The sequence below is a fragment of the Elaeis guineensis genome, chromosome 3 (assembly GCF_000442705.2).
Source record: "Elaeis guineensis isolate ETL-2024a chromosome 3, EG11, whole genome shotgun sequence".
Taxonomy (NCBI): Eukaryota; Viridiplantae; Streptophyta; class Magnoliopsida; order Arecales; family Arecaceae; genus Elaeis; species Elaeis guineensis.
This window is the reverse complement of record NC_025995.2, coordinates 110,092,073-110,107,259: the sequence shown is the minus strand read 5'-3', so window position 1 is coordinate 110,107,259 and position 15,187 is coordinate 110,092,073. Positions and strand designations below refer to the sequence as shown.

The window sequence follows — 15,187 nt, the reverse complement described above, 5'->3', positions numbered from 1 at the left end:
TATTTAACATGTAATAATAAACCCACGTATCAAATTTCATTGCACGTGGCAAGCAAATCTAAAATCATAAAGGACCTAAATTGTATCCCTTACTGTTGAGGCTACGTACCCAGAGTGCCAAATCTTTCCTCCTCACCGAAGTCATGTGAGGTATTGTCCGCTTTGGATTTTGAGGCTCGATTTTTCGATGCCTGACCCACAACATAGCCCCCCCAGTCGAGAGAGTCGTATGCGTGAGTGCAGGAACGAGTTTCCCTACCTGGCGCGCCAATGTTAAGGCTACGTACCCAGAGTGCTAGACCTTCTCCCCTCACCGAAGTCACGTGAGGTATTGTCCGCTTCGGAACGGGACACAGGCCATTGACCCACTGAGAATCCCACCCCTCACGGTTTTGCCCCGCAAAAGGTGTCTCACGTGGGCAAGAGAGAGTCCACACTCTTAAGCAGTAGACATTCTTGACTGTGATCGATATGGGACTTTTCGAAGCTCGACCTTCTGATGCCTGACCCACAATACTTACCATTTCAATGCAAAAGTAAATAACTTGATTTTTGACTATAGGTCTAATGAAATAATTCCTTGTTGTTTAAGATAAGGTTCAATTTTGTGATGCATCGATCCTCGTTTTAGTTCTATTCTTACAATATCTCAATATGGTGTTAGATTCCATACAGGATTTAGTTCTTATTGTACAATATCTCAGTATGGTGTTAGACTCCGTAGAAGACCTAGACTTCAATTTGAGGGAGGGATGTGGGTTTGGAAGCCCTTGAAAAATAAGTGAATGAGTGAGGAACAATATCTTACAAATACTATAATTTTTACAGTAACTAGAAGAGAATTTAGAAAATAGGTTTGGTCAATATTTTTTTTCTTTTTCCTTTTTTTGGTAACTATGAATGTAGGCATATACAAGATAAATAGAACAGAGTATCAACGAAAGAAGGAAATCAAAACAAAAAAGTTAAAATAAAACTAAGCTGAGATCTTAGAAGCTCTCTCCATCAGAAAAAAAATTATTATCTGCACTGTATGCGTCATGCAGCCGAACATAGCTATTAGTTTCTATAATAATGCATCGAGATGCATGCTTTGGTGTTTATAGAAATCAACAGCTCCAATTGACTGCGTGCGTGTATGGAGTACAGCCCATAATTTCTTCCGCATGAGCTGGGCCGATTCCACGCTGATAAGGACCTTTTCCTTTTTCTTAACATATAAAAGGTTTGTCAATTCATAGTTTCTTTTAATTAAACGGTTCAGCAGAGCGTCGAGTTCTGGGAGGAAGTTTCCAGGAAGGTGCGCTCCCTTGTTTCTGTTTAACTTGCAGTCTGAGTGCAGCCAAACTGATCTCGTTCGACGCCCACCGCTTCCCACCAACACCAACACCAACACCAACACCAACGCCATTTGTTGGCTGTACGGCACTTCCTGTACCGGCATCAGAAATCAGCAACTCAGCCACCTGGTTCGCACGAGCCACCCACTGTTCCATCACGAGATCCGTCACATTGTGTTTTTTGTCCGATCATAAGTATCTCAGCCCCATGATCTCCCTTGTCCTTTCCTTTGATGAGGGCCATGCGTAGGTTTGCCACGACGCCACCTCACAGTTTGCTGCCAGCGAAAAGAAGGGCCCCATCCCAACGCACATTCGCGATCCCTTGGTGTCCTGTTCCAATTGCATGATCCGATCTCTCTTTCTCAAACTTGTCACTCGGAGTTTGAGTGCTGGAAGAAGCGGGGAAAGGAAAAAAATCATCAATTGCTCTCGTCCCACGTCTTCGTCATCATAAATTATACCTCCTATCCTGGATCTCGCCGCGAGATGGCTTCGGTAGAAGAGGCGACGAGGCGTTTGGAGGATGGAGCCCGGGGCAAGGAGGCGCCGGTGCTCCCCCCGCGGCGGACGGGCCACGGTATGTCGTCCTCGTCACTGCTTCGAAGGAGGTCGGATCGGTCGGTGCTGTCCAAAGTGAGAAGCGAGCCCCTCAGGCGGCTGCTGGCCAACCTCCAGGAGGTATTCCTCGGGACCAAGCTCTCCCCCCTCTTCCCCGCCGTGCCCCTCGCCATCGCCGCCCAATGCTTCGATTTCGGCCGAGTAAGCTCCTTGTGTTACCATTCTGGCCTCTCTCTCTCTCTCTCCGTTTGCTGGTTGATATTTATCAGAAGACCTATTGTAGATTGGGATGTATGGTTATTAGATACGAAACGCAAGGTGATGTGTTGATGGAAGCGATCACAACCACTCCTAGAGTTGGAGTTGCGTTTAGATATTTTTGCCTCTTCCGTCAGAAACAGATATGGAGAAGATCCGGCCTTGTATTGCCGTGAGCTGAATTCAGTATCTAGCTTGCCATGGTAGTGGTGCATCCAGACAAGTGACAACTCTAATGTGACTCGATTTTATAGCAATTAAAGCCACTTAGTGTATCCAGGCAATTTAGGATCTGGCAGACTAAACTGTGAAAATCAGTTTATTTTAAAATTATTTTTTTAAAAATAAAATTTAAAAAAAATATATGAGAAAAAAAATAGTTGGTATTTGATAAAATTATTTGATAAATATTTTTATTAATATTTAAAAAATAGTTTGTGTTTGATAAATTTTTTATAAAAAATATTTTTGATTGTCAAATTATGAAAAAATACTATGTATTTATGGTAAATAATAAGAGGGTTGGATGAAAATAAATAGAAATAGTTATGATAAATAATGATTTTGAGTAAGAATATTTTTATTTTAAAAAATTTAATTTTTTGCTTATGTTTTTACTTTCAAAATGAAGTTTCAATTTTTTTTTGTTTCCTCCCAATAGCAAAAAAATTATTTTTGCTGTTCAAAAATAAATTAGTTTTTTAAATAAATTTGACCAAATATTTTATTTTTTTTAATAAATATTTTTTTAAAAAATAAACAGTTTCTTTCTTCTTCTTTTGATCGAACAGGCCTTGGATGTCTGAACGCATCTTTTTGGAGAATTAGACCTGCCAATGCACGAAGGGAAGACTAGGCTATGAATTTGATTTAGCACACTGCAGCTAAAATAATCAGTTGCGAACGGGTTAACCTTGGTGGCAGTTTATCTAAATATCAATAGTATTTATTATTTCACCATCAAAAAGAAAAATATCAAAAATATTTATTATGTACAACTGCGGGTGTATATATAGGACATATTACTAGAGGCCTTGGGCAGGCAACGGGATGATCCCAGATCAAAGTAGGTAGGAAACGCGGGCCACGCATTCATTTCAGTCCGCATCATTCGTAACCACCAGCTTCCAGAAATTTGTACAGCCGGGGTACATGAGGATGTTTTGGCATTCATTACTTGCTCGAAACCTTTGGTCGTCATCCAATTATGCTCGATCAACGGAAGATTTTAGGAGAAAAGTCTTGTCGAGATGCTCCACCTTAGGAAATTCCTATACATTATGCTGCAGACAGCTTAGGCTTAAGCTGCTTAGCATACACATCTGAATAACTTTTTTTTTTTGGACAGTTAATTGCTAACTTTTCAAAACTCCAACAGATGCCACCCCAAACTTAGTTACTCATCAACGTGGTGCAGAAGCGGATCGAAAAATCAAAATGACAAACCTGTGTGCTGGATCCCTGGGAACATTGAATTTTCTCGAGAAGATACAATAGATACAGAGCTTGGAAGTTTGTGGCGTCCAATAAGATATGAGACTAGTGCTTGTAGTGTGGTCTTATTCAAACCAGAATAGGTAAAATCACATGCCAGGGGTGAAAAGAAAGCAGTTTGACCTTTAGTGGATGTTTCTCTCTCTCTCTCTCGTCTCTGCGATGTAGATGCTATATTTTTGTTTATTAATTTGTTAACTTTTAGTCCTCTTTTTGATATAATAATTTAAATGGAGGAAACAGGCTTGGGTTTTTGCGTTGAGTATGGTGGGCCTCGCTCCTCTTGCCGAACGGTTGAGCTTTCTAAGCGAGTAAGTTTCTCATCCCTCCTGCCAACACAGAGAATAATCTCCTCTACATTATTTGTTCTAATTAATATAATTTAACGCTAAATTTTGCAATGCAGGCAAATCTCGTATTACGCTGGTCCAACGGGTAATGCACCAATAACCAGTTTATATTTATATATATATTTTTAACCACATGGTGATATTAGCAAAACAGTTTTTGTTATTTCCTGAACTATAATCTTACCCTTGGTGCAGTGCTTCATTCAAGATACAATTAAAGATATAACAGATAACTTAGATTATTGCTCAAATATCACTACCTTTTTTTTAAAAAAAAAATTATTTAGTAAGTACTGCTCTGCTGTCTGATACGGTATTCTCCGCCAGCGAATGAGCTGGATCGATAATTTGAATCCGTGGGCAGGGTCCAGGTCAAAATTCTAGATCCATGAGGAGTTATCTAGCTCTGAGCTCCATGAAGTCAGACCCAACTCACCATAATTTGGATCCACGCTGCTTGGTTTGAGATCTATATAGTTTTAGTGAGTTAATGTACTAGCTAATGTAAACCTTTACTTATTACACCCCTGCTTATTCTCTTCTTTTCCACCGCCTGTATATACCTGTTTATATTTTTTTTTTTTGATGAAGAGGGTATACCTGTTTATATTAATATATCAGTGGCTGGAGTTCCTTACTCCCCTCATTTCATCTCAAAAAAATGTACAAGGTGCTTATACATTACTACAGGAAATTAAACACTAAACCAACAAGATAACAGATAACCTTGGGAGAGTCACAGTGAAAAAACTATGCTTATAACAATAATCATACTAATTCGGGCTCCTAGCCATGTGTTTGCTAAGGTTGTGGGGTTGTAACACACTTTCAATTTAATCAAAAAGATAAAGAGAGTAAACTCGAAAAAGGTCCTAGAAAAGCTTTTTGCTGAGACGTACGAGAGACCTTTTTCGCAATCGCCAAGCTATGAAAAAAGAAATGGAGCAAGACTTGGGATTTGGTCTTCTGCCAAACACGCAATAAGCCTCATGGTTGGACCATGTGCAGTTGGTGGGCTCCTGAACGCGACCTGTGGGAACGCACCCGAGCTCATAATCGCACTGCTGGCCCTCCAAAATGACAAGATGGAGGTCCTCAAGTGGTCCCTTGTCGGTTCCATCCTCTCCAACCTCCTCCTCGTCCTCGGCTCCTCCCTCTTCTGCGGCGGAATCGCCAACTACACCAAGGAACGCCCTTTCGACCGGGTAAGCCTCACCAAAGACCACCTTAGACTTCAAAGAAGAAAGACTACAAGCAGAGGAATAGTAGTAGGAGTTAACCAATTCTCAGGGCATTTGTCTTCGTTCATGTGATGTTTTTAGAAGCAAAGCGACGTGAACTTGAGCCTTCTGCTGCTGGGCGCGCTGTGCTACATCTTCGCGCTGGTTCTTCGACAGTCCGCGAGCGTTGGAGAGGGCGATGCGGGGGAAGGAGCGGCGCTGAGCCTTTCAAGATCGTGCAGCACTGTGATGCTCGTTGCCTACTTCGGATGCCTCTTCTTCCAGTTGAAGACCCATCGCCAGCTCTTTGAACCGCCGGAGGTCAGATTTTCTGAACCCAGTTTCTCCTACTATTTGGTGGTGCATGTGGAACGAGCCAGTTCCAAATTTTGTGGAGAGATGTACTTAGATGCCCTATGGCATCTAGTTCAAAGCATCTAGAATATTAAAGTTTGACTACACCTAACTCGGAAGTAATAAATCCGGACGTGACAAAATATGGTGCAGATGGTAGGGTAGATCAAGGAACGCGTTTTGACCTGTTCTTCAGCTTGCTTTGGTGTAGGTCGACATGATCTCAATTTGCCCATTATAAAGTAATATTTGTTCTGTCGAACTGAGAAACTGACAGGGTATATACCTGTTTCTTGGTGTCAAGTCATCTTATTCGTACACTATAAAATAATATTCGGTGCAGAAGATAGTATTTGGAGCGGACAGTGTTTGGTTGAAGGGCCATACTTAAATGGATGAACCCATCCACGAATCTTACAAGATTTTCAATCCAATTTTATTGGAATATTCAGACATGCCCTTGAAATGCAGATAAAACTGCTGGGGAAAAGGTATTCCCAAGCCAATATTTACAAATTTCTGACTCTATAAAGCATAAAGCAGGTGAGTTAAATTAAGGCGCAGTTTGAATTTTATGCATTTATTCCATACCATTCTGACATATATAAAGATATTGAATAATTGTATGACTATAATTGATTCCCCAAATAATAGATGAAGGTATGAGTTGGGGCCTGCCCTGGTGGTCATACATCCTGCTTAGCAGCTACAGGTTTCAAATCTTGGATGGTGTATCCACAAGTATTGGGACCTCGGTAATTTTAGTGAATGAGGGTCTTACTCCATTTCTGTCAATAAATAATGGATAATGGTAGTAAAGATAGCAAATTTTTGAAATGAGGAATGAAGGTTGAGGATGTTAAGAACAAGATATGCAGCACTTGTAACAATGAAAACGAGTAAAATTATTCAAGAATGAAGATTGTGTCGATCTCAAGAGCTTGCCTTTAAAACAGAGTGAATTGGACATGGTAAGTGATAGTTGCTCATGCGGCTATGGATGATTTTTGCCTTGGCCATGGAAGAACGGGTCAGCGCCTTATAAGGAAAGATAGTCTGTCTGTATCCTAATTATTGACCTCTTTGCTAGAATGATGAAAACCAGTATATCCTATTGGTCAAGAGAATCTGCAATCTTCCTATTTAAAACAGGAAGTAATTAGTCACTGCTTGACCTGTGCCACTAGGGAGTAGGAGTGCTGTTGCATCCCTACCAGCACCATTTCCCACTTTCCCACTGTCATATCATGAAAATCACTATAACCCTAAAAATAAGTGCTATTGTTGAGAATGGTGTGGGTATATAACAATAATTCAAATAAATGATGGAATAATCACTTGGTCGAAAACGTCTAGGAAACACTTCCAAAAGTTTGAACCTTGATTTGCCACCATGACCATCTTCATCAAACCCTTTCCCTCTGCCACCTACGTGAGTGGGATTTCTTTTCTTTCGAGTTCTTTCTTTCTTCATTTTTTCTTTTTGAGAAGCTATGTGATTATGATATCTGACAGCTTCAGTGATTAACAGGATGAAGCTGATAGCGATGATGACACTGTTTCAGATACACCAGTGATTGGTTTTGCTAGCGCATTTGCTTGGTTAGTAGGGATGACTGCTGCGGTTGCAGTTTTGTCAGATTCTGTTGTTACTACCATTGAGGTATCGGATTGATCAATGTATATCTGTCTAATCTTTCTTTTTGAAGGTTGATCTGAATCCTTTAAAGTTCCTAAAGGAGCAAGATTTCCTCTTCGTAGGCAGCATCGGAGTCATGGGGAATGTCTGTAAGCTTCATTAGTGTTATCTTGCTGCCCGTTGTTGGAAATGCGGCAGAACATGCAGCTGCAATCATCTTTGCTTTCAAGAACAAGATTGTAAGACAAGCTCTTCTTTCCGGTTTATGACATTTTCAATGAATTAAAATATGCATAATCCTCTTAACTGAATGGACATTATGTAGGATATCACTCTGGGCATCACTCTTGGTTCATCAACTCAAATATCCATGTTTGTGGTGAGACTTTAAGTAGCCATTTCCTGAAAATATAGTTTTTTCCCCTCCTCTATGCTGCTTATTTGGAGGATTCACAAGTATTTTGTTGAACACGAATAGGTTCCATTAAGTGTAATAGCGGCATGGATAAAGGGTATCCACATGGATCTTGATTTTGAGCTCTTGGAGACAGGATCACTAGTTATGTCAATCCTTATAACTGCCTTCACCCTTCAGGTAAATCTTTAACCATCAATCCATTTTTTTTTTTTTTTTTTATATAGATACAGATCTGACCAGCCATCTTGGTCGGCTATCCGTGACCGAAGTTGTCACGATCAATCTAAAGAATCATTCTCAGATTCCATGATGGTAGAGGTCCATGTTGTTTTATTTATTTATTTTTATTGGGCATGTGGCATTTTATCATTTATTTATTTATTTTTAAAGGGCATGAAATTACTGTTTAAATAAATAAATAAACAAGGGAAAAAAATTAAAGGATGAAGAAGAGGCGGAACAGTGGGAAACCGTGGTGCTCTCCTCTCATCTCCATTGTCCGACTTCGTCGATCTCTAGCAGTTGCCGGCTCCCATGGCGTCAGATGAAGGTCCCTATCTGGACTCAAAAATGAAATGGAGGGGCATGTGGAGAGGATGGACGATGGCAGAGGCACCGTCCATGGATCTCCCGCCATCGTGGCCCCCCCCTCTGTTGCAGATGGTTGGGACCGGCATCACTGCATTTGGTAACCACTCGATGTGAGCCGCCACCTTCGCCATTGTAGGAAGGATCTTCACGTCGGAAAACTGCTTGATTTCCTTCCTTGATCCATGCTTGTAGCCGACGGTGGGCTACCCTAGAGGGGAAAATGAGGGATCTCGGTCGATGGCTTATCTCCCCCTGGTGGAGGTGGCATGAGGCACCGCTATACAGTGGCGGTGCTGGGTTTTTGTTAAGGAACCTGACCGAGGCTCTCCATGGGATGCCGATCGGGAGGATGTTCCCAATTGCGGGAAAACTAGTGAGGGTGCTTGGTTCGTTGGAATCGGAATAGTTTGAAATCAAAATTAAAAAATTTAATCATCTAAAATATTTATTTATAATTAAAATTAAAATAAGAATCGAAATCGTAATTAAAATTAGAATAAAAATTTAAATCTATAGAAGAGAGTAAGAACTGAGGGGTGCTTGATTGGGAGAGTAGGAGTCTGGAATCAGAATGAAAATGGATGACTCCCATTCCAACTATTTGATTGGAAGGAGTTTTATTTCGATTCTGATTCCGAAGTGGAATAGAAATGATTTAATCTACATAGAACTCGATCCCTACTCTCCTCTATAAATTCAAATTTTCATTTCAATTTCGATTCTAGTCACGAACTAAGCATTTCGAAAGATTTAGCCATTTCGATTTTGATTTTCATTCCAATTTTGATTCCGATCAGGAACCAAGTACTTCCTGAGTTCTATGTAGATTGAGCCATTCCCATTCTACTCTAGAATCAGAATCAGACTCCTCCCAATCAAACGATTGGAATGAGAGTCATCCATTTCTATTTTGATTCCAGACTCCTACTCCCTCTAATCAAGTACCCCCTGATTAATCTTGAAGTCGGTGGTAGTCCATCGATCCAAGCTTTTCTAGCGATCATCGACCAATGTTGGGGGGAGGAGTGTCGTTTTTTTTGGCTCCTCCACTGCCCAATTGGGAAAGGAAGGAGGAGGTAGTAATGGGAGATAGGTTTGGGTTTTGGTTTCTGACCCAAAATCCAAAATTCGATTGGATCTAATTAGTTAAAAGGAGATTTTTACAACTAAGTCTCTGATAAAGTAACTAATTCCATAAATATTCTTTTAAATTATATTTCAATTTCTGTCGTAAAGTTTATTATATAAAGATTCCTAGATTATTATTAAGTCTCTGTAATTAACTTTGTTACATGAAGATCTTTTGATGATTATGATAAGATCCATGTCATATGATTTTATTGCATAAAAATCCATAAATTCACACATTTTATCTTTTATGTGCTATTTAATTTATTTATATGCAAATAAAGTATCGAGAATTAAGAATAAATCTCTAGTTTTAGTTTCAAATTAAAAGTAGCTTCCCAGTCAAGTTTCAATTAAAAGTAGCTCTCAATTCTACATATAAATTAAAAGTAATTCTCCATTTGTGGCTAAAATTATCCTTATAGAGAATGAGAAGTCTCACATCTTGGCATTCCGCCTGTGGCTGCTAATTCAATTGAGAAAATTCCTTTGATGATATACCGCGCACGGGCGTTCTTATACAATAAAGCAGTATTTCTTTATAATAAGGCAATATTTCTTTACAATAAAGCAGTACTATTTTATAATATCCTTATATTACAATAAGGCAGTACTGTTTTATAATAAGACAATACTATTTTATAATAAAATGGTACTGTTTTATAATAATACAGTACTTTTTTATAATATTCTTAAATTACAATAAGACAGTATTGTTTTATAATAAGGCAGTACTATTTTATAATAATCTTACATTAGAATAAGATAGTATTCCTTTATAATAAGGCAGTACTAGTTTATAATATCACAGTATTATTTTAGTATTACTTTACAACTGCAAGGGCAATTTGATCATTTTATGCCATTTGGGGAGTTGCTTTTAATTTATATTTAGAATGGGGAGTTACTTTTAATTAAAACTCAACTAAGGAGCTGCTTTTAATTTGAAACTCAAATGGAGAATTTTTATTAGTTTACCCAATAAATTATTGTAGCCCTATTATTATATTCTTAATGACATATTTATATCATATTTTGCATGTAAAATTTATTGACACTATTTATAAAGAATTAAAAAATTTTATTTAATTGATTTAATGCGATCACCAAAGTGACAACGAACTTTTAAAACTAAAAATCTTCTATAACATATAATTTTGGATAAATATAATTAATCCAATAAAATTTTAATAGTGTCATAATTGTGTTTAAGCTACTGAAATATTGATTTGCTTCCAAAAAAGCATCTTCATGTTCAATATTTAGACGGATAAAATGATAGGATTGTATGTTGGATCGAGTGAATTTTAATATCTAAAGGTATAGTATTTGTTTATACCCAATGTGCCTATTTTGTTATATTTACTAGTGATATGATATATCACTAAATAGGTATAGCCACTAGTTTATTATAACACTCATCCAAAAAAAAAAGACATATTAATACACCTAGTTGTCCGCCTAAATTAAATATCAAGAAATTTATTTTTTCTGATAAACTTTAATTAGTCTTATTATTTGATGATAATATGAGCATGTATTATTTACAATATTAATTTTCATAATCATTAATAGCAGCATAGAAAATTTTTTCTTAATGGATTGAATTTCTTAAAATAGAAAGAAAGAATAATGCTCATATTAGGATGTACTGATCTTGATCTAATATTTCGAGTGGATAAACTTTCACCACTTATGGATGAAAGTACATTATAATAGAAGAGCTTTTTAAAAAATGGGTGCGTTTCAATCGCATCAATTTGCTCTTAAAGAAATCTAAGATAATATATTAGGGGATCCATCCCTTCGTATCACGAGGCATATGATTTCTTAGATGTTGTGGTGCAGCAATTTGTAAGCTCTGACAGAGCAAAAGCCAGCATCCATGAGCATATTATGGAGATGAGGAATATTGTAGTGCAGTCATCGATATGAAGATTTCTATATCAGATACATTTTTGGTGCACTTTATTCTCATTTCTCTTCCATCAAAGTACTATTTCTTTAAGATTTCCTATAATATACACAATGAGGATTGGATAAATAATAAATTACTGACCAACTATGTGTAAAAAGAGAAGAGATTGAGAGAGGAGAAGATAGAGAGCATGAACTTTGCTTTACATCAAGTTAGTAAAAAAATAAATAAAGGAAAAAATGCACCCCAAGGCAAAATGGAAGAAAGCATTACCTGTGGTATCAGAATAAGCTATTAATAAGGTTGTCAAGTACTTCTTCTGTAAAAAAAAGCAACACCTAAAGAAAACTATTTAAAGTATGAAAAATTGCTGTAAAAAAAATTATCCGATACTTTTGTATGTGTTTTGAATTTAATTTAGTAAATATTTCTAATTCTACCTAATGTATTGACTCTGGTGTATCTATGCACATGACCAACAACTTACAAGACTTTCTATCAAAAAAGCCTCTAATTGAAAGTGAATGATTTATTATCATTGAAAATCAAGCATGTTCACTACTGAAGATGGTGGAATACCATAGGATAGTCTTAGATTCTAGAGTTGGTTTTCATATTTTTTTGAAAACTCTTATATATTATGGCATCAGAGGCTGGGGTATACCTCCGAAGAAAGGGTCAAAAGGCCAGTGAAGGATAAAATCTTTGGATCATTATCTGATTAAGCCCCATCTAGATATGGCTCATACTAATATGTATCAGGATTTATTTTAGTTAGTTTAGTTTGATTTGGACTTTGACTAAAGATAAGTCTTCAATAAAATGATAAGGACATATTTGATAGTTACTGTGATAAAATTAAACTCTACATAATCATTATGGATAATATCCATCTCAGTCTTTATAACTGATTCGGATACTACTTCGAGATATATTATAAAAAGATATTTCTACGGACTTGGCCTCCAACTCATCCGAGAGCTTGTGAGGTTTTTTCCATCAGGAATACTCGGAGTTGGGATTGGAAAACTAAGGTACTGCTTGTGGACAATGAGGAGCACATCCATCTTCATTTCTTCTTGTGATTGCAGGCAGGTTAATTTCAAAAATCATAAATGGCATCGATGACTTTTCCTTCAAATAAGTTCTGTTGTCCTATAAAGTTCTAATAGTTCTGTCATCCTCATCGGAAAACCATCATTCACATTGCCAAATATTATTGGTGCAGATAATGCAGTTGTCTAAGGAAAACAAAAACCGTTCCCTCTTCAAGTGGGATCTCAAGTGTCAGTATTCTAGCCCAAACATTCTAGTTGAACCAAGAACATGAAAGCAATTAAGTTTGAACCACGAAGATTGGTCAATCCGCCAACCATGCGAACCAGCAATTTCTGATGAATTCAACACCAAAAAGAAAGGTGTGCAAGCACCAAAATGTCAACTGCACACCACATAATATGTTCATATCTTGACTAAGTGTGAATTGATCGGTTAAAACTCAAAACAGAATTACTAAAGAATGCTAGTAAAATAGAAGAAAGGCTATATGCACCTCGGGTGGAGAAAAATGATCTAATACGTTAACTGCCAAATGTAAAAAACTTGCTATTGGAAAACCCACATAAAAAAGATCTTTGAAAGCTTGAGTGCAAGCAATTCCTCAGGCATGATCCGGGATGTTACATATGATTGGGAAAACTTGGAGGCATGAGTTAATTGCATAAGATTATCACCATCTGGGAGATTGCTCAATGTAGCCAATGAGGGAGCCCTTTTAACAAGAAGCTCCCTTGTTTCTACCGAAAAAACAAGAAGTTCGCTTAAAAAGCTATTATTCACATCCACTTTAGTATCCGTAGGTTTCATATATCCCCAATGTGTAGCTCATGAATCTCTCATGATTTAAGAGACTGTAAGTTTCCCAATATATAAACATTTCAAATATTTACTTTTTTTATCTAAATATATGTTCTTGTGTTAAATACATCCTTGGACATCATATATTGGAAAGCATTTAATTTCATTGTGAAATCAATCTTCTGTATTTCATTCATAATGTTGAATTTAGATATAGTAAAGATTAGGTAATTTTCATGTTGTTGATGAGCAGTGTTGGTATATAAAATTTTTTTAAATTTTTTTTTTATTATTATTATTTTTTGCAGGATGGCACTTGGCACTATATGAAGGGATTTGTTCTCCTACTTTGCTACGTTGTTATTGGTGCATCATTTTTCATCCTTGGACCCTCTCTAGGTAAGTTTTAACAAAACAACTACTTTAGAACAAGAACTTAACATCTTCTACATGATTTATCATGGGATTCCTAACTTTATTTTTTTTCCCTTTTGTGTCCGATTCCAATGCAAGATCAAGCAAACGCCACCAACTCGGGTGTCAAAACAATACCAACGAACTCTGTAAAGGCTTAGGACGCTAGATTGCAAACTGGTTTTTTTTGTGCATACTAGATTGGTTTAGCTTTGTCCTTTTAGTAATTGCCAGTAAATTCAATAAAGAAATTCCTTTGCCAAGTGCCGATCCTGAAGAGCATAAAAAATGAGCATTCTTCTTTATTGAATCTACTTCTCTCAATCAATATCTACATCTCTGCATGCATGCCTCCATATGTTTCGCTTCCCCTCTACAATCTCCAATATTATCTGTAAACAGACTGAACCATAGCTTGTCAAATCCTAAAACTTATTTAATAAATCGGCCTATATTCCTTTGATTGATAATGTCAAATTATGGACTATCTTGTGACCTTTGAATAATGGCAAATTGACATTATGGTCCTTTGTTTGCGAGAAGAATCGGATTATGTTTTTGAGATTAAGTAAAAAGCAGAAGTCAAGATAAACAGTGATGTAGTTCACCCTGGTTTGACCTATCCAAGAATTATGCTCAACATTAACCCTTGGGAGAGATCAAAGGTTGAAAACCTGGTGAAGGCATCCTGCGCATTGCTCAAATTAATCATTTTTCTGGGAAAATAATTGGTCAGTTAGCTAATTAACTTGAGGGGTTGGTCGCTTAAAACAAAGTTGTGGTTTTTTAATTAATCAACTAGTGACAAGTATATGCTCCATGCATCTTCGTTCGTCTTACAATATGAAGGCCGCATTTTTATATGTCAAATTTGATACTGGTTATCTTTCTAGTTGGAAATACAATTGTTTTGATATCTTCGATCACCTTCAAGTAAAGGGTGAACCGCTCATGAGATGGTGGATCAGGAAAGACAGCCAAGACATTTTTTCTTTTTAGTTATAAATATCCCTTGTGATGGTGGAAATCTTACTGATAAATATTATTATAACCAATCATCGGGTGAAGGGCTTGTCCTTATGGTAATATATTTTTATTTAGCAACCGGAGATTTTGAGTTTACTTCAAGGACAATATATTTCAAAAAATCTGGACCTCAGTAATTGTATTGCGGGTAGACTCCCTTTCTTTGTCTGAACAGATCACTAATTGGGCTGTAAAGCCTAGATTATATATATATATATATATATATATATATATATAATTATGACAGGTCGAAGTTGGATATCTCAAAAATATCATTTGTATGTAATTGTTTTCAGGGAAAGACCCATGTGGAATTGCTGCTGCCAACTACCAGCCACGAGCGTGGTACCATGTATCTTTTTAGATGAATTGTATGTAAATCCCTATTATATGTGCCATCCTTTTTTTTTTTTTGCCCCCATTAATTGTATAGATGGGATGTTTGGTTCACGAGATATCGGAATGAAAAATAATATTGGTTAAAATTAAAATCAGAATGATAAATTTTATAAAGTATTTAGTTTATAATCAAAATCAAAATCAGAATCGATTCTAACGTTGAATGGATTATCGATTCGAAAAGCTTTGCAGAACTACAGTATATCAGAATAAAAATTTA

At 36.9% G+C, this 15,187-nt stretch overlaps 1 protein-coding gene across 2 annotated transcripts; it reads left to right on the top strand.

The window, feature by feature from the left end:
- Positions 1 to 1,634: 1,634 nt before the first annotated feature.
- LOC105040983 (vacuolar cation/proton exchanger 1a) lies at positions 1,635 to 14,979 on the top strand. Of its 2 annotated transcripts, none has more exons than XM_010917755.4 (11): positions 1,635 to 2,102; positions 3,897 to 3,964; positions 4,060 to 4,088; positions 5,012 to 5,208; positions 5,326 to 5,544; positions 7,109 to 7,240; positions 7,339 to 7,455; positions 7,542 to 7,595; positions 7,695 to 7,811; positions 13,437 to 13,527; positions 14,865 to 14,979. In XM_010917755.4, the coding sequence occupies exons 1-11, from the start codon at positions 1,830 to 1,832 to the stop codon at positions 14,930 to 14,932; spliced, it is 1,365 nt and encodes a 454-aa protein (XP_010916057.1). In that variant the 5' UTR covers positions 1,635 to 1,829; the 3' UTR covers positions 14,933 to 14,979. The 2 variants fall into 2 exon arrangements, with proteins under 2 accessions (XP_010916057.1, XP_010916058.1); XM_010917756.4 differs by lacking the exon at positions 14,865 to 14,979 and adding an exon at positions 13,642 to 14,714 and having other exon boundaries at positions 1,638 to 2,102.
- Positions 14,980 to 15,187: the final 208 nt, after the last annotated feature.